The sequence below is a fragment of the Prionailurus viverrinus genome, chromosome D2 (assembly GCF_022837055.1).
Source record: "Prionailurus viverrinus isolate Anna chromosome D2, UM_Priviv_1.0, whole genome shotgun sequence".
Lineage (NCBI taxonomy): Eukaryota > Metazoa > Chordata > Mammalia > Carnivora > Felidae > Prionailurus > Prionailurus viverrinus.
In genome coordinates, this window is record NC_062571.1 from 20511902 (window position 1) to 20538808 (window position 26907).

Genomic DNA, 26907 nt, shown 5'->3' on the forward strand with positions numbered 1-26907 from the left:
GATTTTGCCCTATACCGGTCTAGTTTTGGCCCCTGTCATGCTATTTCCTCCACGCTGTTTCTTAAGCGCGTTCTCTTATGTTCTTGCTTCCCCGGGCTCCGGGAGAGGGCACGGAAGGTGTGGTGGGCCTGCAGCCTTTCTCCTCGGTACTGTGGGTTTGTTCTTTTTCTCCTCTGCGGTTGGCTCCTGCTCAGATCCCCGAACGGGCTGGAAAAGCCCATTTGGGGCCCAGAAGCCAGGAGAAGCCTCTTTGCCTCTTCTATTTTGGTACCTCTTCTGCTGCCACTTCAGGTCACATAGCTGTAGTGAAAACATAGTTGCTGATACACAACAAGATGACCTCCTGGCTGTGATTCATCGTGAGTCAAGCCAAACAGGTTTTTTACCCCTTATGATAAACTTACATGTAAAGTTCGAAACACAAAGAAACTGCCACAGTTTAAGTTGATGCTTTGACACATGAGTATAGAATGAAGAAGAAATGTGTATGTTCATTCGACAAATATTTATCCATTCCAACTCTGTGTAAGGAATTATCTTCTCTTGCATAATACTGTATTTATTGCTACTGTTTCAGATGTGGACATCCCACAAAATTGGGGTTGGGGCATTTTTTTTTCTGTTCAATTTTATTTTTTGTTGGGTTATTGGTCTGTTCACTGACACAAGTTTTAAAAAGGTTTTATAGCTATAGTTTATGTGGAGAACACTGAGAATTTATATCTTAAATGGGGAATGTTTCAGCAAGTTAAGCCAACAACAGACAGCATGCCTTGTAAATAATTTTAGAAGAAATCAGTGCTACAGAAAATTTTTATTAGGTTTTTCAGGCATGAAGTGATAGAGATATATATACATTTGTGCTGTCATCTTCTAGTACAGAGGGCAGCAACTTTCAGGTCCAGACTTTTTTGTTGTTCAAACACTGAATCTGTAAAATACTGTGTTTGTGTGTGTGCGCGTGCCATTTGAGGGTCTTTCACTATAAAACTAACATCATTAAAACTAACTAATTAACTTTCACTATAAAAGCTAACACTCCACATCTATTGATTAATGTTTTCTGATTTGAAGATAATGCAATTATACATTCAAAATTATCCTAGTTTTGAAGCCCTAATCAGCATCTTTGCCATGCCTTGTATACTTACAAATGATGATGTAATACTGGCTTACATTTGAATTAAACAACACACATGTTCCAAGGAAGTTTTAAAATTCCATTTCCTCCTTTCCTACTTGTGACAATTCTTCATAAGACTTTGCATATACCATTGCTTTTAAATAATGTAGAATTTGTCCACAGCAAGTAGACAAAGAAAATGGACACTATTTGTGAATACTTTACTGGGCAGTTGTCAGTCACCATGCTGAACCAATGTATTTGGCTTATATTTAGAATATGGAATACACCCAAATCATATTTTTAATTTATAACAGAGTTGCCTGGTAAAAAATAAAATGACATAAAATTGATGTTAGGCCTGTAACAAATTGATATTTTGGAGAATAAATTGGGGATCACATAATGTCGCATCTCTATGTGTCAGTCTTTGGCTTTCCTTTTTTGTTATCAGAAAAGTTGACTTGCACAAATCTCCCTTTCCACTAGTCACATGTTCCATTCCCTCAAACTTTAAGGGGTGTTATTTTGTTTGATTTCCCACTTTTCTTACTTTTCACACCTTGATTAGAAACCAGTTCCAGGTAAGGTGTGCTGTTTGCCTTATGAACAGTAACAAAGCCTTTTTTTATATCATCAGTATATAAATTTATATTTGAATCTTGGCATGTTCCAACCAAAGACGATGAATATTAAAGAAGATGAATATTAACTTTTGGCCTTTCTCTGTAAGTGTATGAAAATAACACTATCCAATACCTTCCAGGTCATTGGGTTGTGATTTTCCTTTCCTAAAGTGGGAGACCTTAAAGTTGTGTAGAACTACTGAGAACTCTGCATTTTGGAGTTGAATGGAGGGTAGGGGCAGCTTCAGAATAGCTTTGGAACTGCTTCTAGGGTAGCGTATTAGAAATAACTGTGGGACGTTTTCAGACTGTCCCCACTGTTGTAAATGGAAAGATGTTGAATCCCTCAGATAGGCTGGGGTGGAAAGAAGGTTGAGAATTATTATTCAGAGAAGGAACCTGAGGCCAGGAGTGAAGGAATGCTTTGTTTAAGTTAATCTCTGAAGAAGTGACTTGAGAATGTTGAAAAAGTCATGACTTCACATTTCTTTACCTCATGTGAAAAGATTAAAGATGGTTGAATTAAAATTGTATGTATATACGAAGCATGTAGATATCAATGCTTAAAATATATTTTTATAGTAAAGTATGCTAAATGACTTAATACTCTTATTTAGACATCCAGTGCCAGTTTTGCATTTCAGCTCATAAATTTACACACCCATGCCCTATTTTTTGATACAGTAGAAGATGTTATCACAGTCACCTAAATCACTAAAGGGAGAAAGTTTGGACAAAGTCTGAGGAAAGATACCTAAGATATATTTGAAAAAAGAGGATAGTTTTTTAGCTGGGCATCTATTATTTTCTAGAATTATTTCTAAGTGTTTCTCTTATCAATACTATGTTTAATCCTTGATAAGCTTTTGTTGGAAATCACTTTTAAAATTATGAATGTTATGTCATAATACTGCATGTTTTGAAAACCAGAAGAAAAACAGGAGATCCTAATATAGTCATTATTATCATCTTAGTATATTTTTTTCTAGATTTTTTCTATTTGATAAATTGAAGTTATGATCATCATACTATCATGATATGATATTATTGCTTTTTTGGTCTTTTGAAAAGTGAAACAAAGAAGTTTTGTTTTGCAAATATAGCAACACAGATAACTACTCCTTAGTGTATAGTTCTATCCTCAAAATGGAATATTTGCTTTTTTAATAGTAATTTGACTTAAACTTCTTATGTAAGAAGATTAAAATACAACTTTATAAATGTTTTGAGCTGCTGAATTTTTTTATTTGTACAATTCCACAATATACTCTATATCAGTCTGGGAGATCTTAGGATACTTAAAAAAACAGCCAAGCCCTTTGTGGATAGAGCATCAAAGAGAAGAAGATCTGTTTTTTTATTTCTCGCTCTGTGACTTACTAGTCTGTTTCCCTATCCATATAATGATACTGTAGCTAAGTACAACCAGCATGTAATATATAATGATTACTCTGTGATAGATGCTGTTCTAAGTGTTTGACATACATTAATTGATTTAACCATTAGTGAATCCAAGAAGTTGAAATAATTATTTTCCCTGTTTTGCAAATGATGCAGCAGAGGCACAGAAAGTTGAGTAATGTATTGAGAATCACATATCTAATAAGTGGCAGTGCTAGGGTTCAAAACCAGGCAGTTGGCTTCAGATTCCATGCTATTAACCATTTTAGTACATGGCTTTTCTTATCCAAATGGACTTATATCTATTGTATTTAAATTGATAGACATATAGAGTCAAGTGAGTTTATGGTCATGATTTGCAAACTGGACTATTCTATACATATGTAAAGTGGTATTTAAACCTTGGCATATTTAATCATTTTCACTGATGCATCACACTGTGTTGTGCATTTTAAATCTCTGGTCTCAAGTAACATATGCTGAATCATTTAACATGGTAAATGGGTAATATAACTTTGTTTATTCTTGTTCTATCACTTAAAATTTTTCTCCTCCAAAGGGATTTAGAATAATTGTTTGGAATTTATAAATATTCTGTCAAAGTATCATTTCATTGTGAAGTTTTCATTTGAGAAAACTATTTATGAACTGATACAGCTGTTTAGTCCCTCTAGTGGCTTTGAGTAGCAGTCGACTGTTCAGATGACACAAATGTTAGGAAGACTTGCAGATTACAAGATTAGGTCTAGGACTCCAGATTCTTTCAGTAAAGAAGGATACAATTTTGGGGCACCAGGGTGGCTCAATCTGTTAAGCATCCACTTTGGCTCAGGTCATGATCTCACAGTTCGTGGGTTTGAACTCCACGTCAGGGTCTGAGCTAGAAGCTCAGAGCCTGGAGCCTGCTTTGGATTCTGTCTCCCTCTCTCTGCCCCTCCCCCACTCATGTTCTGTCTCTGTCTCTCAAAAATAAATAAACATTAAAAAAAAGGATATAATTTTAACAAAAATTTTAGAAAGGAAGAACACAGTATTTATGCTTCTTGGTAGATGAAGTGGTTTTCCTTGAGATGAAAGGAAGAAAGTGTTCTTTTTCTAAAAAGCCACAATGTCAGTTTTTTTGGCTTCTAAATCTTTGCAATTAAGCTCAATCTTCCTTTTACCCTGGGTATCATGTATTTTTCTTTCTTAATCACAACAAAAGTGTAAAAAAACAAGATAACCTATTATAGGTAAAGAGTTCTGAGGTCCTTCTCTGTGGAAATAAATAGCATAGATCTAAATGAAGCTGTTTATGCCTTTTTAGGAAGCCAAACACATATTATAAAAACCAAGTTAGCAAGATGTGGGATTGCCCCCACTAAAGCAGAGTAGCATCCTTACATGCTTTAGTTCCCTGAAATACACATAGAAAGCATATTTAATGAGTGCTACTAATCAAAATAATAAGCCTGATACTTTCCATCAAACTGAATTAATGGTTGTCTATGATGTATTAGCTCTCCTGTCTTCCCACCTTCTTTTTAACAGTGGGTGAACTGATATTATATTAATTAAAAACAGGTATTGAGATACTTGTCCTGTCTCCTCTTAACCTTGTGATGCTGGAATAAAAGATGCTAGAATATACAATCCAGATTTTCAGGGAATTGGAGGGATCCTCAGGCTACCTCAGAACATCTGTCTGAAGGCAAAACAGGTTCTATTTCTAGCCACTCTTGGTCAAGATGGCTTCTGAAAAGCTGAACTTTTTCTGCATTTAATTGGTTCTGGGATGAATTTGAAGGTTCTGTTAAACACATTATACAGTATTAGAGGCTACTATGTTCTGGAGTTGTCCTTTGTATGGGGAGGAAGCTACCATCCTGAAGCTTAGTTTAGTGCTACCCATCATGTTTCTGGATGTTTCCTCCACTGCTCTCTATTCATATTATTCTGTTTTTTGTTTTGTTTTGTTTTGTTTTGTTTTGTTTTGTGGCTCTTTCCCTTCAGTGTACCACATTGCTTATTAGATACCTAGTATCCTTTCGGATTTATGAAAACCTTTCCAACAGGGATAAGGTTGGTGTGTTGCTTCCTTCACTTTAAACTTACTTAGTAGTGCAAACAATCTGATGATTCTCAGTGCAAATGACTACCTCCTTATGTGAGCAGAGTCTGGATTTTGTTTAGAAGGAACCAAAAAGACCTGATGGCCTGTGCTCATTGTTCTTCTCTAAACCAGTAAAATTCTGGCCTGTGTTTTTGCTTCCCCTAAATTTTGATGTGTTGTATTTTCATTTAGTTAAAAATATTTCCTAATTTCCCATTTGATTCTTCAACCCTTGAGTTATTTAGAAGTATATTATTTATTCTCCCAATACTTGTGATTTTACAGATAGTTTTCTTCACTTTTCGGTCTTTTTTTTTTTTTTTTTTTTTTTTTTTAATGTTTATTATTGAGAGAAACAGAGCCTGCATGGGAGGGGCAGACAGAGACGGGGACAGAGGATCTGAAGTGGGCTTCCCTCTGACAGCAGAGCCCAAGGTGGGGCTCAGAATGACAAACTGCCAGGACCTGACCTGAGCCGAAGTCAGACCCTTAACCTACTGAGCCACCCAGGCGCCCCCAGATAGCTTTCTGTTATTGATTCTGAGTTAATTCCGTTATGAACAAAGAAATTGTTATTTGACTCCTTTTCAATATTTGGGATTTGTTTTATGGCCCAGTATATGGTCTGTACTTTATCCTTCCATAATAGTGATGCCCTTCAGATGCCCAACATAGCTTTGAATGAAAATATTTAATGAATTCCAGACTTCATTTTGCCAGTTTCTGGTTGGTGTCTGTAGAGCCTAGCTTATTTCTAAGGAATGAATGCCAAACCTTCCCGATGTCTTCTTGCACTTTTATGAGCTTCCAGAACAGGAGTGATGAAACCAATTTAGTGGGTCATAAACATCATTTTAAAAAATGGAATAGAAAATGGAATATTAATGCTTTAGGTATAGTAAGAGTGGTAGTGTTTCATGAAACTTTTTTTTTTAATTATATATTTGTGCCTGTGCCCTGTGCCTGTGTGTATGTGTGCTAGGTTGTACTATATGTATCATATTTTTCTTGTTATGAATTGCTGTAAGAAAAGTATGAAAATGATTGTTCAATAGCATAAGATCCTTAGGTAAAATTAATATTATCAGAAATATATGCCACACATTCGTATGTGTGTATATATAGAGAGAGCAAATGGACATACATACACATAGAAACACATATACATATATATATGTATATATATTCACATATACAGTATAAAGTACTGTAGCCTTGGAAACCATTCTATTTGCTACAAACTGCCAATGCTCATTGTTTTCTACTAAAAGTTGTAGCATTTGTGATATATAACCACAGTATTCAAGAATAGTGCTGAGTGATACTGATTAATTGATTTATTATGCAAATACTTATTAAGTGCCTGCTGTATAACAGTTATTTGGGATAGAACTGTAAGAAATGATACATAATAAATATTTGGCAAATATTGAAAGATATGTTGGTCTTTTAAGTAGTTTTTAAGAAATAGGCTGCTAACTTTTATTCTTTCATTTTTTTTCTTTCTTTTTTTCCTGAAGCACCTTTCTTGGTTACTATGAAGTAAATAGTAACTTTTAATAATGTAGCATTGAAAATGCTCTATGTTGCATGTTACATTATGTGTTAGAATTGTATTATGCATTTTGAAAAGTTGTCTGTAATTTTTTATCATGTTTTTCTTGCCTCTCAGAGTATCTTTAAACAAAAACACTCCTCAAAGCTTATGGAGTAGTGTTCATTTCTAACCTTTTGTAAAATTAGAGTTCCTGGGAAAAGATAAAAAGAATCCCTTTTCATTTCCTCACTTGTCACACTTTTGTGTTTCTTGAGTATGGCTGAAACTGTACAAATGGCCTTAATTCAAGTACCAGAGTATTGTTGGCTCCAATATTGATTGAGAATAATGGGCTGTAGTTACTGTAGCCTTGAGGTGAGTATTGTTTCAGGGTGGGGAGAGTGCTGGAGTGGAAATCAGATGGTCTGAGCCTTTGTTCTAACTTTGGCTTTATGACCTTGGCCAAGATACTCATAGTCTTTATTTTCTTTATCTAGAAATGATGCATTGAACTAGATAATTTCCGTGGTCCTTTCTGATTTATAATGAGTCTTTTAAGATGTCTTACTCTTTGATTAAAAAGCAGTTATTTGTGATGCAAATAAGATATATTTCTGTTTTTGTACCAGTATCATAACAAGCTTTTCTAATTCCATTTAGCTTCCATCTGTTTCACAGGTATCTTTAAAGTATAGAGATCGTTTTATCCACATATTTAGAAAACTGCCTTATACATCTACCTTCCATGTAGTAGATTTTTTTTGGATTCTAGTTAATGCATTTATGGAGCACCTTCTGTATATAAGGCATATACAAAATGAAATAAGGAGATACATGGAAAAGTGATGTATAGCTAGCATGAACCTAAGAAATTTAAAACTATTAATAGTGAGAAAGATACCATAATTATTAGGTAGACTTATGAAAGTACAATAAGGAAAATGTAACGTATTTGAACAGAAAGAGAGTTGAAGGTGGGAGAGACCAAATTTATTTAGGGAAGATCAGGAAAAATATTATGCAGATGGAATTAGATATAGGTTTGGAAGAATGGGTAGCATTTTTAAAGATGAGGTTCATAAAGGAAGGTACAGAAATGAAAGCACCAGAAAGTACTTGTCTTGTTTAGGAAGGAACAGATAATCCTGCCTTTGGGAAGCATTTGGGGAATAGTAGACATACAAGTTCATACAGTGGAGGGCCTTGAAGACTCATCATGAGAAATGTGTACTTAATGCTTCAAATTTGGGAAAGTTTGGGAAGCCATTGAAGTTTTTTGAGTAAGGAAGTAACATTCTTAATCATATTCTTAGGTATCCATTCTTGCCCTCATAGAACATAGGATTGTTTACCATTTATAATTACAAATCTGATGAATGTCATAGTATAGAGTTCTCTGGGAATATAGCAGGGACCCTTTGAAGTGTTCAAGCAAAACCTTAAGAAAATGTGTTTAAGATGAGACTTTAAAGGTAAAAGGAAAGTAGGTAAAGTGAATGAGTGTGTGTATGGTGGGGAGGTGCTTAGGAGTCTTCTATCTAAAAGGAAACAAGGGACAAAATAGCATTTGGGGGACTTTAAAGTTATGATTGGTATGGAGAGCATTGGGGGAAAATGGTTGCAGAGAGGAGTCAGATGCTAGAAGGCCTGGTAATAAGCCATTTTAAGGATTTATAAATTTTATGTTAAAGCTAATGAAAAATATTGAAAGGGTTCAACTTGGTACTTTGAGAAGATGATTTTAACTACAGTGTCTTGGTAGAAAAATAGGACAAGTCAGTTAACCCACTACACTTGTTTAAGTGAGATCCAAAGAGGGTCTGAGCTAGGATGGTGGCAGAAGACATTTGGAAAGAGGGTTATATGAGAAACCCTGGCCTTTTTGAGTTGGTCTGACCCACCCATGCCTACTTGGCCTTTCAGATCAGATCTCTAAAGCTCGGTGGTCAAGGCAGTCTCTTCAGACCCCTACTACCCAATTTGTTCTCAGATACTTTAATAGTGTCTCCCTGATTTGAACCTTTGGCTTCTTATGCTGAAATGTCTCATCTTGCTCTTCTCAGACTTTTTTTGTCCATTGGACCTCAGTTTTTTATATTCTGGGACCCTTTCAGTGGGAGGGATTTGGACTGAAGGAGAATCTGAACAACTTGTACTGATTAATATGAGGGATGGGAGAGTGGGGTGGGATATGATGAAGGAATCAGATGGTGATTCTAAAGTTTAGAGTTTGGATTACTGGAAAAAGTATATTTTTATCATAATACTTCATAAAGAAGACTGAAATACAGTTTTTACTGGGATATCTTAGATTTATCTGAGATGCATTTTTATTTATGTAATTCCTGTGATGGAAATATATGTAAAGGAGGTGACTGGGAGTCTTCTCTTTAAGAGGAAACTATGTTTTAAACTACAGGCAAGATAATATTGTGGGAAATTGAAAGTCATTATGACTGCTGTAGAAATCACCGGGAAAAAGTGGTTGCAGATCTGAGATATTGGGTAGATGATGTCCCTAATCTTGACCTCAAACATTTATTCCAAATTATGCTCTTTATAACTCTGGTTCAGTAAATACTATTTTGATATAACAAAGTCAGTAGCATAACTGCTTTCTTCATCTTTTTTTGTGTGGAATTTGGCTGCATTATTATTATTGATTGATTGACTGATTTTTTAATAAATAGCCTTTACCAGAGATATCTGATCCAGAGACAGTGAAGCAGCTAGGACCATTGTGTTGAAATGAGTAGTTCCTATGACTTAATCAATTGGATGCCATCAGCGTTTTGAAGTCTTCCAGGAAAAATCTGCATGGTTAATAATAAAGCTGTTCTTTAATTCAAGAGTTTAAAGAGGTTCTGTATATGGAGACCTTTCTGACAATTGTTTGATATCTCTATTGAAATAGCTCTAGTCAGCTGGATAAGGAGACCAGAGTCTGAACTGTAAGCCTGTGAAATGTTTATTTACAGACAAATCAAATATAGCTCATATATCCCTTTAGAGACAACATCAAAAATACAATGTGGTAAGAATCACTGTCTTGTTTTAGGAGTTTTCAGGTAAAGATAGTTGTGTCACATGAATTAATTGCCTGTTGAGCCAGGGTTTATGAAATAATGTTTTCATATGCTTTGGGTTCGGTAATTTAGATTTTGGACTGTAAATCAGTCCCTATGAACAGGCTGTGCATTAATGTCCTTTACACACATCCAGTGGGGTATATATTGTATCTATTACAGAGATTTAGACCTTCTGAACATTGATTGAAGCTAGAGAACAACCAAGCTTTTTCAGTCTGGTCAGCATAATTTTTTAGAGAATATTTACTGCATAGTGTCATATTAAATTTGATGGTAAATAAGGCAGCTCTGACTTGTTAGCTTTCATTCTCCACTGTTCAGGTTGGACTGTTAGCCTTCTGGGAACTGAGAGATTAATGCAAGCCTCTCTTCTCTTAGATTCCCTTCTTTGTTTCCTTTTATTTGTTTACTTTCTTTGAATTAGGCTGCCTCATCTACTTTTAGATTTTTAAATTCCCTAGAGGCAGGGACTGTGTCTAGGTTGGTTTTATGGAGAACACTCAGCATATTGTGGGGGTGTTATAAACATGCCATCTGTATCAATTTAAAATTCAGTTTCAGACCTCTTAGTACTTTCCTTTGTGTCTACTTGGTTATAGAAATCTGAACTGGAATAGAGGTGCTTAGCCATGTAAGGCTATATAAATCCATTAAGTACACATTTTTGTGGACGTATAATGCTTCTATAGTTCCAGTCAAAATCTGCCTTTCATATACAATATCTTATATTTTTATCTTTAAATTTAGATACCCTAATTAGTTTTTTTATTTGAATGTTAATCACATTGGAATAGAAAATTGCTTCACTGAAAGATTACTTTTGTCTGGAGCATCTTTCACCAGTTTGATGGTATTTATTGCCTGATCTGTGTTTAGGTATAAGGTTAGTTTGTTTTAAGCTTACTTTGTCTCAAAGGAGAAGAAGGAAATTGGATCAACTATGTATTTCAATTTTAGATTTTAAAAGTCACTGGAAATGAAATTGGAAGATACACCCATACATTAGAGACACACACACACACACACACACACACACACACACACCCCACATAGTCTGTTGACTATAATGAATTTCTTTTCATATATGGATTCATAACTAGTCTCATTGTTTGATAGACATCTGTTAACATTAGAAGATTTCTACATATTTCTGTTAGGTATATACCTGACAGTAAACTTGCTGGGTCATTAAGTATTCCTGTGTTTACCTTTGGTAGTTAATGTCAAACTTTGCCTCATTCACCAGCAGCATGAGAGTTCCAGTTGCCTACCATCTTTGCCAACACTTAAATTTTTTCTGGCTTTTTCACTTTATTCTGCTGGGTTTGTAGTGGCATCACATTTTGGTTTTAATTACATTTTTCGTTGATGCCTAATGAAGCCAAGCCCCTTCTCATATATGTATTGGCTGTTTGGATAGTCTTGTCTTGTCTTGTCTTTTCCTTTCCTTTTCTCTTCTCTTTTTTCTTCCTTCCTTCCTCCCTCCTTTCCTCTTTCTTTCTTTCTTTCTTTCTTTCACAGTCTCTTTTATAAAGTGCCTGTTCGAATCTGTCTTTTAAAAATTGATCTGTAGATAAAGATTTTACATATTCTGGATGTGGTTCTTTTGTCAGATATGTATATTACAAATATTTTCTTCTGTTTGATGGTTTGCTTGCCCTTTAATACTTTTAATGTGTCTTTCGATGAACAAATGTTCTTGATTTTAGTCCAGTCCAAATTTTTTATTTTTTCCCTTATGGGTAGTGCTCTTTGTTTGTGTCCTGCTTAAGAAGTTTCTGTCTCCTCCAAGGTCATGAAGACATTTTATGTTTCCTTTTAAAAGCATTATTTTAGGGGCGCCTGGGTGGCACAGTCGGTTAAGCGTCTGACTTCAGCCAGGTTGCGATCTCGCGGTCTGTGAGTTCGAGCCCCGCGTCGGGCTCTGGGCTGATGGCTCAGAGCCTGGAGCCTGTTTCCAATTCTGTGTCTCCCTCTCTCTCTGCCCCTCCCCCGTTCATGCTCTGTCTCTCTCTGTCCCAAAAATAAAATAAAATGTTTAAAAATAAATAAATAAAAATAAAAGCATTATTTTATCTTTTAAATGTAAACCTATGATCTATTTAGAATTGACTTTTGGATATGGTTTGAAGTGGGAGAGGTCAAGGTTTATATTTTTCCCTTATGGATACCCAGATGACCATCTATTGAAAAAATTTTTCTTTTCCTCCACTAGAATGCTGCTGACTTCACTTTTAATTTTTGAAGGCTAGGTTTGCCATTGTTTTCTTTCCATTTGAAATACATTGATAAATAAAGTAAATACTCATGGTCCCACTCATATGTCAAACACCATCACTTTTGCTTCTACATCAAAAGTACTATTTGTTTATCAGAAATAGTGATAATATCCTAAGTTGGGTTTAAAGGATATATTATCCATTTCTTTCATGTGCAACTCTCTGCAGTTAAACTTTATAGAGCCCTAGGGAGATACCACCCCATTAAAGTGTGTGAAAGATACCCCCCTGGATTTGGCTTATGCCCTGTGTGGCAAAATGAGGCAGCCCTAACTGCTACTTGTAATAACTGGCTAATACAAAAACAAAATACATTAAGTTTTCTGTGCTGTAGCAATCCACCTTTTGCAAATAAGGGTTATTTTTATTTAAGTATAGTATTGTAGTGTGCCACAGGTTTAAAGGGGTAGAGTAGGAGATAGTCTTTGAGGTAGTATATGTGGCTTTCCCGAATTTACTAGATCATATAACCTTATTTATTAATGTTTCATACTTGTACTTATTTTTTATTTAAAAGGTAGTTAGTGTCAGTCCAGATAGTCTATGCCAGTTCCTTACTAGATCACACTTCTGTCCTAGGAAGAAACTTTCTAAGATCCTTAGAATGTTCTAAACTTGAGTAAACACATTCAGAAGATGACTCTTGAGGTGTATGGCTACTCTTAAATGTATTTGCTTGGAGACAGAACCATTTTTAAGTTTCTAAGAATCTAGAGGCCCTCTTTACTATAGTTTTTAAACTGTGTCTTATGAAGTTATTTTTTTCCACAAATCAGTTCTCCTTGAATTTCATGCCTCAGTTTAATCATCAACAAATATGCCTGACTGGTGACTTAGGAGGATTTTTATAAGCATCATAACCTGATATCATTAAGTCTTTAAAACATTGGGAGGGTAAAGGTGGGATAATAGTATAAAAACAGAATCATAATCCCTATTAGATAGGATGTGGAACTGCTTAATAAACGTTTGCTATAATTAGTCCACTGGTTAAATTAATCATGGGACAAAAAACAACAAAAACAAAAAACTCTGTCATTGCCACAAACTGCGACCCTATCCCTGGGCAGCTCTGTCACCAAGGATTGCCAGTGGTTGGAAGATACCTTACTTTGAGCCTGGTCAACTCAGCACAAACCCCTAACTCCTGTCAGAAAAGCAACCAAAAGCTGTATCCTGACATTAGGTCAGCAGCATCCTAAATAAACAATAAGGATGGAATATTTAGAGTTATGAGGTCTTCTAAACCAGAAAAAAAACCCAAAAATTACTAATGAGAATTTTGTGTGGCTTTGGCTATTTTACTAGAATATCATACATTCTGTAAATTGAAAATAGTTGCAGCAGTAGCATGATTTTTAATACTTTAATGATTAATATTCTTTTGAGATTCATTTTTAGGTATGATTATATGTTACTTAAAAGGCCACCTCGGTGTTTTTAAGTGAACTGCACTCTTCTCTCTTAACACCTGTTATTACAATACTCTTTTTATTATATGTAGTCTACATGGCTACCTAAGGGAATAATTGATTCTGATTCTGTTGCCAAGTCTAATTATTTGCATTTCTTTAATGTTTTTATTTATTTTTGAGAAAAAGAGACACAGAGAGACAGATCATGAGCGGGGGAGGGGCAGAGAGTGAGCAAAAATCAGAATCTGAAACAAGCTCCAGGCTCCAAGCTGTCAGCACAGAGCATGATGCAGGGCTCGAACTGGAGATGAGATTATGAATGGAGCCAAAGTTGGACGCTTAACTGACTGAGCCACCCAAGCACCCTAATCATTTGTATTTCTAAAAGATTGAAATTTGAGTTGTCTATTCCCTGCTGATCATGTTTTTCCTTAAATTTTATTGGTTAGCTGAAATCATATCACACACCCTATATGAAAGGCATTGTGCTAAGGGTTATGGAGGAATCCATGAATAAAATGCATTAAAACCCTAGTTTAAAAAAAAAACAAAAACATTCTGGTAGAAGAGGAAAAGGAGGGAAGAAATAAGTTCTTATTATTATATATGCCAAATATTTGGGTACTTTTGCATTTTCATTCAATTTTCAATATAGTTCTTCAGGGTTACCAGTGATGTCCCCAGATGAGGCACTTGATACTCAAAGAGGTTAAGTTGCCCAGAGTCACACAGCTAGTAAAGGTTAGTGCAAGGCCAGATTTCATCCAAGTCTGACCCCAAAACTTGTGGTCAGTGACTGTTGAGAAGATGGCCACTATTAAGGAGAATGGGTAAATTTTGGGCATAGGGAAACAGAAAGATTATTTTAGGAGAAAGAAAATTGTGAAAGCCAGAAAATTTAGCCTTGTTACAACCAAGTAATCAGGTGGAACCTGACTAGATGCTCTCAAACTTTTGGTTCTTAGGACCTCCTTGTATTAAAAGCATTGAGGGCTTCAAAGAGCTTTTTTGTTTGTATGGGTTATATCTATTAATATTTACCATATGAGAAACAAAAACAAATTTAAAAATAGTAATTTAGAAATAACAGAACCATTACATATTAACATCAAGTAACATTTTTATTAAAAATAACTTTTCCAGGGGCACCTGGGTGGCTCAGTTGGTTAAGCATCCAACTCTTGACTTCGGCTTAGGTGATGATCTCAGGTCATGATCTAACGGTTCATGAGTTTGAGCCCCACATTGGAGCTGCACTGTCCGTGCAGAGCCTGCTTAGGATTCGGTCTCTGTCTTTCTCTCTGCCCCACCCCCGCTTGTGCTCTCTCTCTCAAAATAAATAAGAATTAAAAAAATTAAAATCTAAGAATTAGATGATAGTTGAATCCTCATATCTGCTTAGGAATTCAGTCTGTTACAATATCACATGCCATATAACTGGAAAACTCCACTGTATACTCATGAGATATTGAGAGTGAAAAAAGGTAAATAACATGTTAGTTTTATCATGAAATTAATGCTGTCTGCATAGACCTCCTGAAGGTGTTTTAGAAAACCCATGGGACTTCTTTGGAGTATTATTGGGCAAGCTTGTGAAAGAGAACCCAATTGAGTATGTAGGGTTGAGTTCATTGGTTAGGTTTGGTTTTAATAAACAATGTGGGAGCCACTGAAATTTTCTAAGGGAAGATGAAATAGAACTGTGCTTTTAGAAGATTATTCTACACATAATGCATAGATTTGGGAAGCAATTATAGTTGTACTATAATTGGTTGTTGAGGTAACTGTGATAAGCAGTGTAACAGATATTGAGAATATATTGTACTCTTCATCTGACTATACATGAAGGACAAGAGAAAGAGTCAAAACGATGCTGAGATTTTTGAGCCTTGTGACTGGGAGACTAATACTCTATTAGTAGATCTAGGAAACACAGGAGAAGAAGTAAGCTTGAGAAGGAAAGTAGTGGATTAAGTTTTAGAAAAATGTACAAAATCTACAAAAAAAATGTTTTACGTTATTATTACGTTGAAATAAATTTAGTCTTAGAGAAAAGTTACAAAAAATGATACAAAAAATTCATATGTATCCTTCACCTATTTTTCCCTAATATCTACAACTTACATAACCATAGTACATCTATCAAAATGAAAAAAGTAACAATAAGTACAATACTATAAACTAAACTCCTGACCTAACTCAGATTTCACCAGTTTTTCTACTGTTCTTTTCCTATTTGAGGATCCATTCTGGGACCCCACACTGAATTTATTTGTTATGTCTCCTTAGTACATATATTGTATATGTATTAAGATATGTACTAAGATAGTTCCTCGGTTTTCCTCTTACAAAAATTATTTAGTGAAAAGAGAAGATGTTTATTTTAAATGTAGTGGAAAAAAAGTATCTTTTCATCTTTTTAAAAATACCTAAGAACCTGAGTAAAATTTCACTATTTTTTCTTTAAGAAGTTACAAAAGTGGGCGCCTGGGTGGCTCAGCCAGTTAAGCGTCTGACTTCGGCTCAGGTCATGATCTTGCAGTTTGTGAGTTCGAGCCCCGGGTTGGGCTCTGTGCTGACAGCTCAGAGCCTGGAGCCTGCTTTGGATTCTGTGCCCCTCCCTCTCTCTCTGCCCCTCCCCTGCTCTCAGTCTGTCTCTCTGTCTCTCAAAAATAAATAATAAAAATATTTTTAAAAAATAAATGGTTTTAAATGCTTTTTTGCCTTTAGTCAGTGTGAGGTAAAAGCATGGCCATGAGGAGGCCTAGGCAAGGGATTAAAATGAAACAGTTATTTGGAGACTACCTATAGTGTACATCCTAGATTTCGAGGTACTTGGTGGAATAGGAAGAAGTGTTCAGGAAGTCAGAGCCAGGGTCGGGTTGTGAACTGTATTTTAGAGCGGCTTCCATGAGCAGTAAGAAATGTGAAGTTAGGTTTGGGCTCTTACATGAGGATCTTATGGACTTGAGCAATTTGTATAATTCAGTGATGATTCTTACAGAGACAGTGGAGAGAGGAGCAAAGGAAGAGATTACTAATCCTAGAATTTCCTTTTGAAATAACATAAGAATCACTAAATTATTTTTAATAGAAAATTTATGTGGCTGTGATGATAGAAGTAGATAAGTAAGAATGCCAATTAAATCAGAAAAACTATAAATCAATAATAAGACAGTTTTTGAAAAACTTGGAGTAAACTAAATCAGAAGAGACAATTTAACAAGGATAAGTGGTTCTTGTTTTGTGTGTGTGTGTGTGTGTGTGTGTGTGTGTGTGTCCTATCTTAAAAGTACACTGGCTGCTGAATAGACTAAGAACAAAAGGGTGGGGTTTTGGTTTCTTTGGTTTTAGTTTTTGTTTGTTATATATTTCACCCCCTTAGCAAGTCTCAGAATTCCTCATTTTTCTTTATTCAGTTTTAGGAATCTGTAGTTTTCTGGGTGAGGGAGAGTATATTTTGAACCTTTTGTTTTCTGTTGGTTCTGTCTGTACCTAGACAAAATAGTTTCATTTATATATTTCCAAATATATCAGGGCATATTTCTAGAGATGTGGTTTAAGAAAGGTATAGAACCTTAGATATTTAGACGCCTAAAAAGTCTAGGATGTGTTAGTCTCCTCACCTAAGCATTAGTGTCATTATTAGTAAGTAATGATCAATCTCACTGTTAAGAATGTTTGATGTACTGTCAGCTGCTTCTTTCCTATAATAAGTGAGCTTTAAATAGACAACTTAAGAACGTAACCTTTACAGTTCAGTTGTGAGATTTTCTCTCTTGTCCTGAGCTCTAACTGCTCCTAACAGGAGGTAGAATCAGGGCACAAAAATACAAAAACAAGATAACCTTTATTTTTCTATAATATGTTAAGGAGATTTGAAGAACAGTTTAACATTTAAAATTTGAACATGATTCAAGGCTATTACAAATAAAATTAATATGGAGTTGTTAGTATACAAAATAAACTTATGTATTTATGTATATTTGATATATTCACACATACAATAGTTCTGTAAAAGCTGTATGGAAGTTATTTATAACTTCCAGTTTTTTAACTATGGAAACTCATTTTCTAAACAACTAGTTTTGTAGTTAAGATAAGGGCAAACTAGTCCTATTTATCCATTTACACTAATGTTTAGAAAACTCAACGTGATTAATATTTTCAGAAGTAATCTCCTAAAAGCCCAGATTAGAAAACTATTAAATAAAGCACAGTCATCTAAAATGGATCTGTGACTTGGGAACACCCCTCCCCCAGTCATTTAAACTGTTCAATAATTGCATTCTGCTACTAGAGAATTGTACAGTTATCTATTCCATATTAACGTGACATTTACTTGAATGCTTACTACATGTCAGGGATTGCTGTACATTTCACATGTATCATTTCTCTTGTTTGTTATAGAAACTATGGATAAAGGTACAAATGCCACTTTACATTGAAGAAAACTAAGGTTTAGAGAGGAAAAAAAAAAATGTTTTGCCCAAGATCATATGGCAAGTGAGTAATGGCACCTGGACTTGAAGTTCCAAGCCTTGCTTTTTGACCATTTTTGCTAAGTCAAAGACTGAAATCTTCCTCTTTATTGTTCAACTATACTTGGAGCAAAGAAGCTGCTAACTGTGTTAAATTCTTATCAGGAAGAAGAATATAGCACCAGCTGTGAAGATAACAGCAACAAAAACAAAATGAAAGTACCAAGATATACTGGAGAAGATTTGGAAGAAGGAGACCAGAGTTTGCATTTGGCTCAGTTTTAAGCTCATATGTCACTTTCTTAGGAAGGCCTTTCCTACCACATCCTCTTCCATATTTGTCTCTGTTAGAACACTGAACTCATTGCTGTAATTATACAATGATTCTAAGGTGCACATATTTTTCATTGTAGCATGTCTAAAATCTAGATTCATCTTATAATTGATGGTATCTTAATTGGTAGCATTTCTCCTTAATTGTTGGTACAGAAAATAAGGATGTAATTTATGTTCGATGGCATCTTAGATTTGATGAAACACAGTATTTAAATGTGTTCCCATGGAAAGGTTTATATCAATCCAACAGTTTTAAGTACCAGGTAGAGACAACGATTTTCCAGTTTCTAACCTAGTTCTCTTTTAAAGTCCAGATCTGCATGCATGATTAACTGAATCTCCCTTTGATACCACAGGGATCCCTGTTTCAATATGTGTACTTTCCAAACAAACTTGTCTTTTAGTATTCCATCTCAGTAATGGAATCTACATTTGTGAAGCTAAAAAGCTAGGAGTTTGCCAGGTTTTGAGTCCTACTTCTACCCTATACTAGTTATAAAGAGACACAGTGAAATGTTTGCCTTTATTCTTCACCTGTAAAATGGGTACCATAATAACACCTACCCCCTGAAGTGGTTAGGACAATAAAACATGGAGTACATGTTAGCTGCCACTAATCTTCATGATAAATATCTGTGACCTCTCTCCTTAACTCTATACATGTAATTTCATCATGAAACCCTGTGAGAGGTAAGCTCTTCAAAACATCTCATTTCTATCCACTTTTATCTCATTGCTACTTCTCCACCCCAAGCCCTCATTTTTCTGACCTATACTAATAGCTTCTCCTCTTTTGCATCTCTAATCTGTTCTATACAAAGACCAGTCAGCCATCTTTCAAATCAGATCATGCAGCTTCTTAAAACCCCCAATCCTTGGTATGATGTGTATTGTTCTCAGTTGTCTGCCTGGCCTACATTTTCAGCCTCATCTTTTGCCACTCTACCTCACAGTGTCACTCATTTCTCCCAAAACAAATTCCCATTCATCCTTATTTTTCAACTTAGATGCCACTTCCTCAAAGACATTCTGATCTTCTAAACTTGAAGTGGGTACTTCAGTCCTAATGTATAATCTTTTATATTGAATTTATACCTTTCAAATTTGGGGTGAAGGTAAGGAAGTTAAATGATTTCTCCAAGGCTTGTGATGCTAGTTATGGCAGAACTAGAATGTCAACCCAGGACTGGCCAACTGTCATTTCCCTGATCCTTCATTTGCTTCCTTGAGAGCAGAAAGGAGCATATGAATCAATGTTGCCAGGCTTTCAAATATGGCCTGACTTCTCTCCTTTCTTTCCATTTAATCTTCAGGTTGTTCTTTCAATATCCATTTGGCTGTCAGCCATCACTCCCAAAGTAGATTGTAAACCTACTGAAGTTGTTCTTCATATATTCTTATAGTATAGGCGCTTTTTTTTTTTTTTTTTTTTTTTTTTTACATGAGAGAGCATTTGCATGAGCAAGGGAGGGGCAGAGAGGGAATCCCAAGCAGGGATGGGGCTCAATTTCATGACCATGAGATCATGACCTGAGCTGGTATCAAGAGTTGAATGCTTAACAGACTGAGCTACCAAGACACCTCTATAGCATTCTTATATATCTAGCACTTACATAAATTACTTTGCATACAGTAGATACTCATAGATATTTTTGTCTTAGGAATATTAGAGAAAAACTATTGTAATCAATTTAATTTTTTCAAGGTTTGGAGCTATCTCACGAAGGAATTTCATACCTCCCATCCTCTTCTACCAGTCAGTAACAGTACATTGACTGTTTCATATTTTGAATAGAACTGCCTAAAATTATTTTGAAGTAAATAGTTTGTGTCTATTCTATACAAAGACAATAGTTTGTGTCTTCATGAATTATTATGATTGTGTCACTGGAAAAACAATTAACCTTAAGTATTTTTGCTTTGCTACAGGAATTAAGTGATCTACAACGTGACCCACCTGCTCATTGTTCAGCTGGACCTGTGGGAGATGACTGTAAGCATTGCTTTCTTGCTAGGATTTTGCTACCATTAATCATATAGGTTTGAACACTTGTTAATGACTCCAAAACTCCTTTGTTTGTTTCAGTGTTCCACTGGCAAGCAACTATTATGGGACCTGTAAGTATGATTCACAAATATGAAATTAATTCTTTCAGCCATACTTCATTCTTGCCATTTCACCTGTGATCAGATGTTTGTAGCTAAGGTGGAGTTTTTTTGTACTCTGAATCACTCAGGAAGAAAAATACGGTTAAAGGATTTATGATAATTTTCTAAAGCAATGGTGGCAAATACTTGCTAGGATCACTGTGATTTTTCCTTTGCCACATCCTTGATCATTACACAGTCATGGATCATGCATAGTGCAACCAGGCCGTGTGTTTGCTTTATCTGTTTTAAAAAAAATTTTTTTTTTAACGTTTGTTTATTTTTGAGACAAAGAGAGACAAAGCATGAACGGGGGAGGGTCAGAGAGAGGGAGACACAGAATCTGTAACAGGCTCCAGGCTCTGAGCTGTCAGCACAGAGCCCGACGCGGGGCTCAAACTCACGGACCGCGAGATCATGACCTGAGCCAAAGTCGGCCGCTTAACCAACTGAGCCACCCAGGCACCCCATCTGTTTTTAAACACAAAAGTCAGTTGTTCAGAACTAAGCATTATTGTCACATCACCAAGTTTTGTAGGTTAGAAATGAGTTTCATTAACTCAGTAATGGAATACCTGCAAGTAACAAGCACCAGTTTACGATAACTTTCTTCACTGTTTGCATGTGTGAGAGAACGGATGAGATATTGCAATGGATCTGTCTTTGCCACCTCACGATTGGTTGTTTTTAGTTTTGGTGTATTGTACTGAACTCAGAATTACCTGTGATTTTTATGATTGGCTTTTCTTAACACTTAACCACCTTTGTTAAGATTATTTCTTTCTATACCTAAGAGGCAGTTATGACTTGAAACAGGCTTTTCTTTCGTGCACAAAAAACTGATTGCATAAGAATGGGCATTGACAACCTTCTGGGTGAGAGTATACTAGTAGCATGTTTCCATGAACATCATTCTCTCTTCCCTCCCCTGAAAGAGCTGTATCTAGTAAACCATAGAGGTTTTAATCATATTGCTTTGTGTTTCACTTTTAAAAACAATAGAAATTACTGAATTTTCAGAGCTGGAGTCCTAGGAAAATGTCTCAAATTACTAAATTGTTATATTAAGTTAGCTTACCAAAGGGTAAAGTGCAACATATTTATTTAAATAACAACAGTAAGAATCTAGGTATTTGTTTTTCATTGCTTACTAAGAACCTTCAAAATACTATTATTAAAAGGCCCACCCTAACCACTTGAATTATAGCCCTTCACAGATATTTCTTAGGTGAATCACATGTAGCAAATGGTTACAAATGATGTTACTCATCCCCCCTTTATTTTAGTAATGCATACATGCCACTCTATAATATGATTTGAATATCTGAGCAGACCATATCTGTTGATTGTAATTACTTAAATTTTCCACATTCCTTATAATTTTTGATGAACTAGAATTAAACTAGTAAGAATAATTACGCTGTACAGTTCTCTAATGTATATGCAGAAACTTAAGGAAATAATGATAGTCTTGCTGTTATTACCAAAGTGGTAGTTTAACATGATAAATTTAATTAAATATAAAGGAGTCAAAATAGAATTTTAGGGTTTAACTGTTACTAAGTGAAGATTGGAGGTCTGCATTGTGTGTTACTTAGCCTTTCCTTTTTATAACTTGGTCTTTTTAGTTTATCTCTATTCTTGCCCCTTTCTTATAGGACTATCAGAACTTAAGTTTTATAAATAAAAAGGTAAACATAGCCCTAACCTTTTTTCCCATACTGATTACTGTTGCAGAAAATTCTTCTTTTCTCAAAGCAACCTTGCGTGTATACTGATCTTTAAAAATCTTTACTCACAAACAGACCTGTTTAAGTCACACCACTGTGTGTGTGCGATTTTTATGTTTAACCATCATGATTGTTGTCTTCCTTCATACCTGCAAAGGGAAACCTGTTTTCAAGGTAAATGATTTGAACTTATGACAAAATGATGGCATTTTTTTTTTCAAATATATTTGGGGGGAAATCATCTTAGGTATTAAATAAATATAATAACCAAACACTGATGCAAATATTTGTAATTTCAGCCTGATAGCGCCTATCAAGGTGGAGTCTTCTTTCTCACTGTACATTTTCCGACAGACTATCCTTTTAAGCCACCAAAGGTATTTTTAGTTTTATGATTGGTGTGACTCCTTTATCAAGGATTTTACTTTCTACCCCAAGATATGTTCATGATGTCAGAGACTTTGGGTAGATTAGCATGTTCAAACTATTCTGTAAAATCACTGAATCTAAAATATGCTTTCTTACTCAAATATTGGACTATATCTGTAAAACAAAAGGTGGTATCTGATATACTATAAATTAGCTTCTTTACCTTTTTTTTCCCCCTCCTCATTAGATATATATGTAGTTTGGGAAATTTTTTAATGGTCTAAAATCAGACTTTTTTTTTTTTTAATTTTTATTTTTAATGTTTATTTTTGACAGAGAGAGAGAGACAGAGCATGAGCGGGGGAGGGGCAGAGAGAGAGGGAGACACAGAATCCGAAGCAGGCTCCAGGCTCTGAGCTGTCAGCATAGAGCCCGACGTGGGGCTCGAACTCACAGACCGTGAGATCATGACCTGAGCCGAAGTCGGACACTCAACCGACTGAGCCACCCAGGTGCCCCCAAAAATCAGACTTTTCTGTTCAGAGGATTATCTTTCCAAAGTTGACCTTATTTCTCAGTTCTTAAGTATTCAACAAAAATTTATTGAGCACCTCCAATGTTCTGTTACATTGGGGACTACAAAAGTAAATATGACACAGCCCCTTTATTAAGTATGGTAGGGAAAATAAAAACATGTTCTTATTAAATTAAATTTAGACTAGACCTGAAGAGAAAATAAATGATGGTGACATCAAGGAGGGACAGATTTGTTAACAAATTCTGTCACTTGAAATAATTATTTTATATTTTTAAGAACACCTGATTAACATTATATTTATGAAACAATATAACAATAACTCTTGTGGAAGAATTGTTAGCAGATTCCTTAGGATAAGTAACAGGCTGAGGCCCCTCAACTTCCCTCTGGAACGATGTCAGCACTCTATTTGTAGATCCAGGCATCACTTGTAAGTATCAGTGATTTTCAAATTAAGAAAAGGATTACTTTGAGGGATGATGGAAGCCATGGTTAATTATTCAGGTACTACTCAGCCAGTCATACCAGCTATTATAGGCTTATTTATTATATTCCAAAAATAGTTTTCAATTCCCCGGGGGGAGGGGGGGGCAGGGAAAGGGGATACTGACTCTTTTTGCTTTCATACTCCCAGTAGCTATGTATGCACAAAGTAGATGCTCAATTTGTGTTGAATACATTTCTCCTCTAAGGTCATATAAAATTCTAGAGGAAATTGGTTCTCTTTGTTCATAGATCATGGATTGTCACATTTTTGTTTTGTTTTTAGATTGCTTTCACAACAAAAATTTACCATCCAAACATAAACAGTAATGGAAGTATTTGTCTTGATATCCTGAGGTCACAATGGTCACCAGCTCTGACTGTATCAAAAGGTAATTTCATTTATCAGATTTATAACAGCTGATAACAGTGAGACAGAAAAAATATTTAGGGACTAAATATTTAGGGAAGTATTAGCAGAAGTATTCAGGGACTAAAGTTAAAAAAAAAAATAATCTGTGTTTTCTCCTGCTTTGATTTTGCTTTTCTTACCTAGTTCTTCTATTACTCTTTTGCTTTTAGCAGTTAACTTATGGGGAGGGGTTGATGGGCAAATATAAATGATAAAATGAGAGAAATCTTAAATGTTAGAGCTAGAAATTTGGATAAGCCTGTTGACATTTTGCCCCTTTAGTTTGGGCTTTAAAGAGAGAGACAGAGATAGAGTAAAAATAAGATTTTGGGACCAGCTGCCTCATTTATTATGTGGGATTGTTGATGTAATGAGTAAAGCTTTGTATCTTTTACTTCATCTAGGAAATACCTGATTAGGCTGATAACTGATTTAAAATGAATGACACATTTCACTCTTTAGAATAATGCACTACATTTAGCATGTTAGTCTAAACTTTGAATAATCAATAACATTATTGTAATGACTGATAACATAATCCCTGCGGATTCTCATCTTTCACAGATATATAGTTTTGTTCTTTGCTAAATTATCAGATATGTACCCTAGACTATCTGAAGCCTTTTTGTTATTAGCCAATACTATTTGCTGTGCCAGTCCTCTTAATTCATGTCTTGTTTCTCTAGCAGAAGAGAACCTGACTGTTCAAAATATTGTTTTGAGTTAGAAGCATCTGCCCCTGAAGTAATTTGGTAGTTTTCCCTTTTTGTAAAATTTTTTTAAAATTTAGGAAAACTTACTTCTCTTGAAGGATTCAGGGGAGGAATCTATGGTCATTTAAAATGTCTTTTAAATAAATGCTACCTGAATGTTTAACTTATTTTTTATAAAAGTGATAAGGATTATAGGAAGCAGCATCCACAGCCATAATTATTTCAAATATTAGGTAAGTAGTAGCCCTTCAGGTCAGCTAGTTATTATGACTGGCAGCTTTTCTGACCTAAAATATTTGTTTAAAATGTTCATGTCGATTCTAGTGTCTTTTTAAAAAATCTCACATAGTGTAACTGTTATGCAGTAGATGTAGGAAAAATTTTCTGTTGAAGGGTTATTCAAATTAATATACTCTTTTCCTGGAATGGTATCACAAAATGAAATTCATTTGGCATAAGTGCTTAAGTACTTACACATATAAAAGAAATGGCAGACTGCCAGATGTTAAGTATTTATCTCCTAACTCTTGCAGCTTTTTATAAATATTAATTAGTATGGTTGGCTTCTGGAAACTATCCTTTAAGAAGAATTTCTAATAGCCTTAGTTTCCTCATCTGTAAAATGGGGATTATAATAGTATTACCATATAAGGTCACTATGCATCTGGCACATAGTAAGCACTCAAATGAATGTTAACTATTACTAACTTTTTCCTTATCTTAAAACATTTGATTTGTGTGCATGATCGTGACATCAGGGCACCTGGCTCTTGACAGCAAGAGTGGGGAATGAAGAACTTCCCTCTTGGTTATTTTATAGGGTAGCTTATACTTTTGCTCATTTGTGCATTTTTCACTTTTTAATATTTTAAATGGTTTATTTTCCTTTTTATCATGAGTTTAGTATGGAAACTTTCTAGGGATGTGGGCCCAGATAATCTACCCTATTGGTTTAATATACAAGGCATAAAATTTCACTGGGCAGATAAGGAAGATGAATAAAATATTAGTTTTCTCATTAGCCCTGAGCAACCCCTTGTCTGTATCATTTAAGAATTACTTCTGCTTTATACATTCACTTGTGGATTTGTAAGAGTAGGAAAAGGTAAAGGAACATAGAGGTGGGTGAAGATGAAATATTGTTCCAAAGACTCCTTGTACCCCCTCAGAAGTGATAGCATGCAATTGAAGCAGACAAATGAGGAACCAGAGTCCTTGTTCCTTACTTTTTCAGATACTTAGATTTTTTTTTAAATGTAGCTGTTTGAATTTGTATTTTCACATGGCAGTAAACAACTACTTTTTCAATTTTCACTTATATTTTAATATACTATACAAGCTATGTGTTGATAACTGTTCACATTATGTTTAAATGAATGATACAAATGTGTATGGAATAAAAGATTCATTAAAAAATCTGACAAATGTTTCTTCTTGGTAGGCAAACTATAGCACCAAGTCAAAGTAAAAAAGTGCATAAACATGAGTCCGAAATGGTTTTTGGACTGTTAACTGTAATTTGATTGCTTTAATTTGAATTGATTAGAACATAGATCTTCTGCATTAGATAATTTTCTCATTAAAATACAAAAATATCTCTAAGAAATATCTGAAGTTAGGATACGTTCTAACAATGTTTTGATTAGGTACCATATTTGGGGTGTATACGTATTACCTAAAAATATTTTTGTAGAGAACTCTTGAGTTTAAATGTTGTTAATAGTTACTTTAGAGATGCACATTTTTTAAATAAGTAGAAATTCAAATAGAATTTAAAACTTCAAAAGTTTTAGTAATTTTTTATTATATACATTGTATGGTAATTTTATAATTTTAAATATTAAAAATACTTGCTCCTAACCAAAGATAATCTAAAATGTAATTTAATATATTTATTTTATTTTGTTTTCTTTGTAAGTTCATTGTCTGTATTCAGTAAAGTCATTTTCATACATGTGATTGTATAAAATAGATCATTATCTAATGTGATGTTCTCTTTTCAATCTAGTTTTATTGTCCATATGTTCTCTACTTTGTGATCCTAATCCCGATGACCCCTTAGTACCAGATATTGCACAAATCTATAAATCAGACAAAGAAAAGTAAGTGTTTACTTATATTAGTTTCTGCTTAGA

The 26907-nt window shown here is 34.8% G+C and overlaps 1 protein-coding gene across 4 annotated transcripts in view; it reads left to right on the forward strand.

The window, feature by feature from the left end:
- Positions 1 to 26907, forward strand: part of UBE2D1 (ubiquitin conjugating enzyme E2 D1) — a 30100-nt gene that overhangs the window by 567 nt on the left and 2626 nt on the right. For all 4 annotated transcript variants that reach the window (XM_047825552.1, XM_047825550.1, XM_047825553.1 and 1 more), the window contains exons 2-6: positions 20309 to 20372; positions 20466 to 20497; positions 22557 to 22634; positions 23934 to 24039; positions 26781 to 26874. In XM_047825552.1, coding sequence (XP_047681508.1) covers positions 20309 to 20372; positions 20466 to 20497; positions 22557 to 22634; positions 23934 to 24039; positions 26781 to 26874 — 374 coding nt within the window. The remainder of the gene's footprint in view (positions 1 to 20308; positions 20373 to 20465; positions 20498 to 22556; positions 22635 to 23933; positions 24040 to 26780; positions 26875 to 26907) is intronic.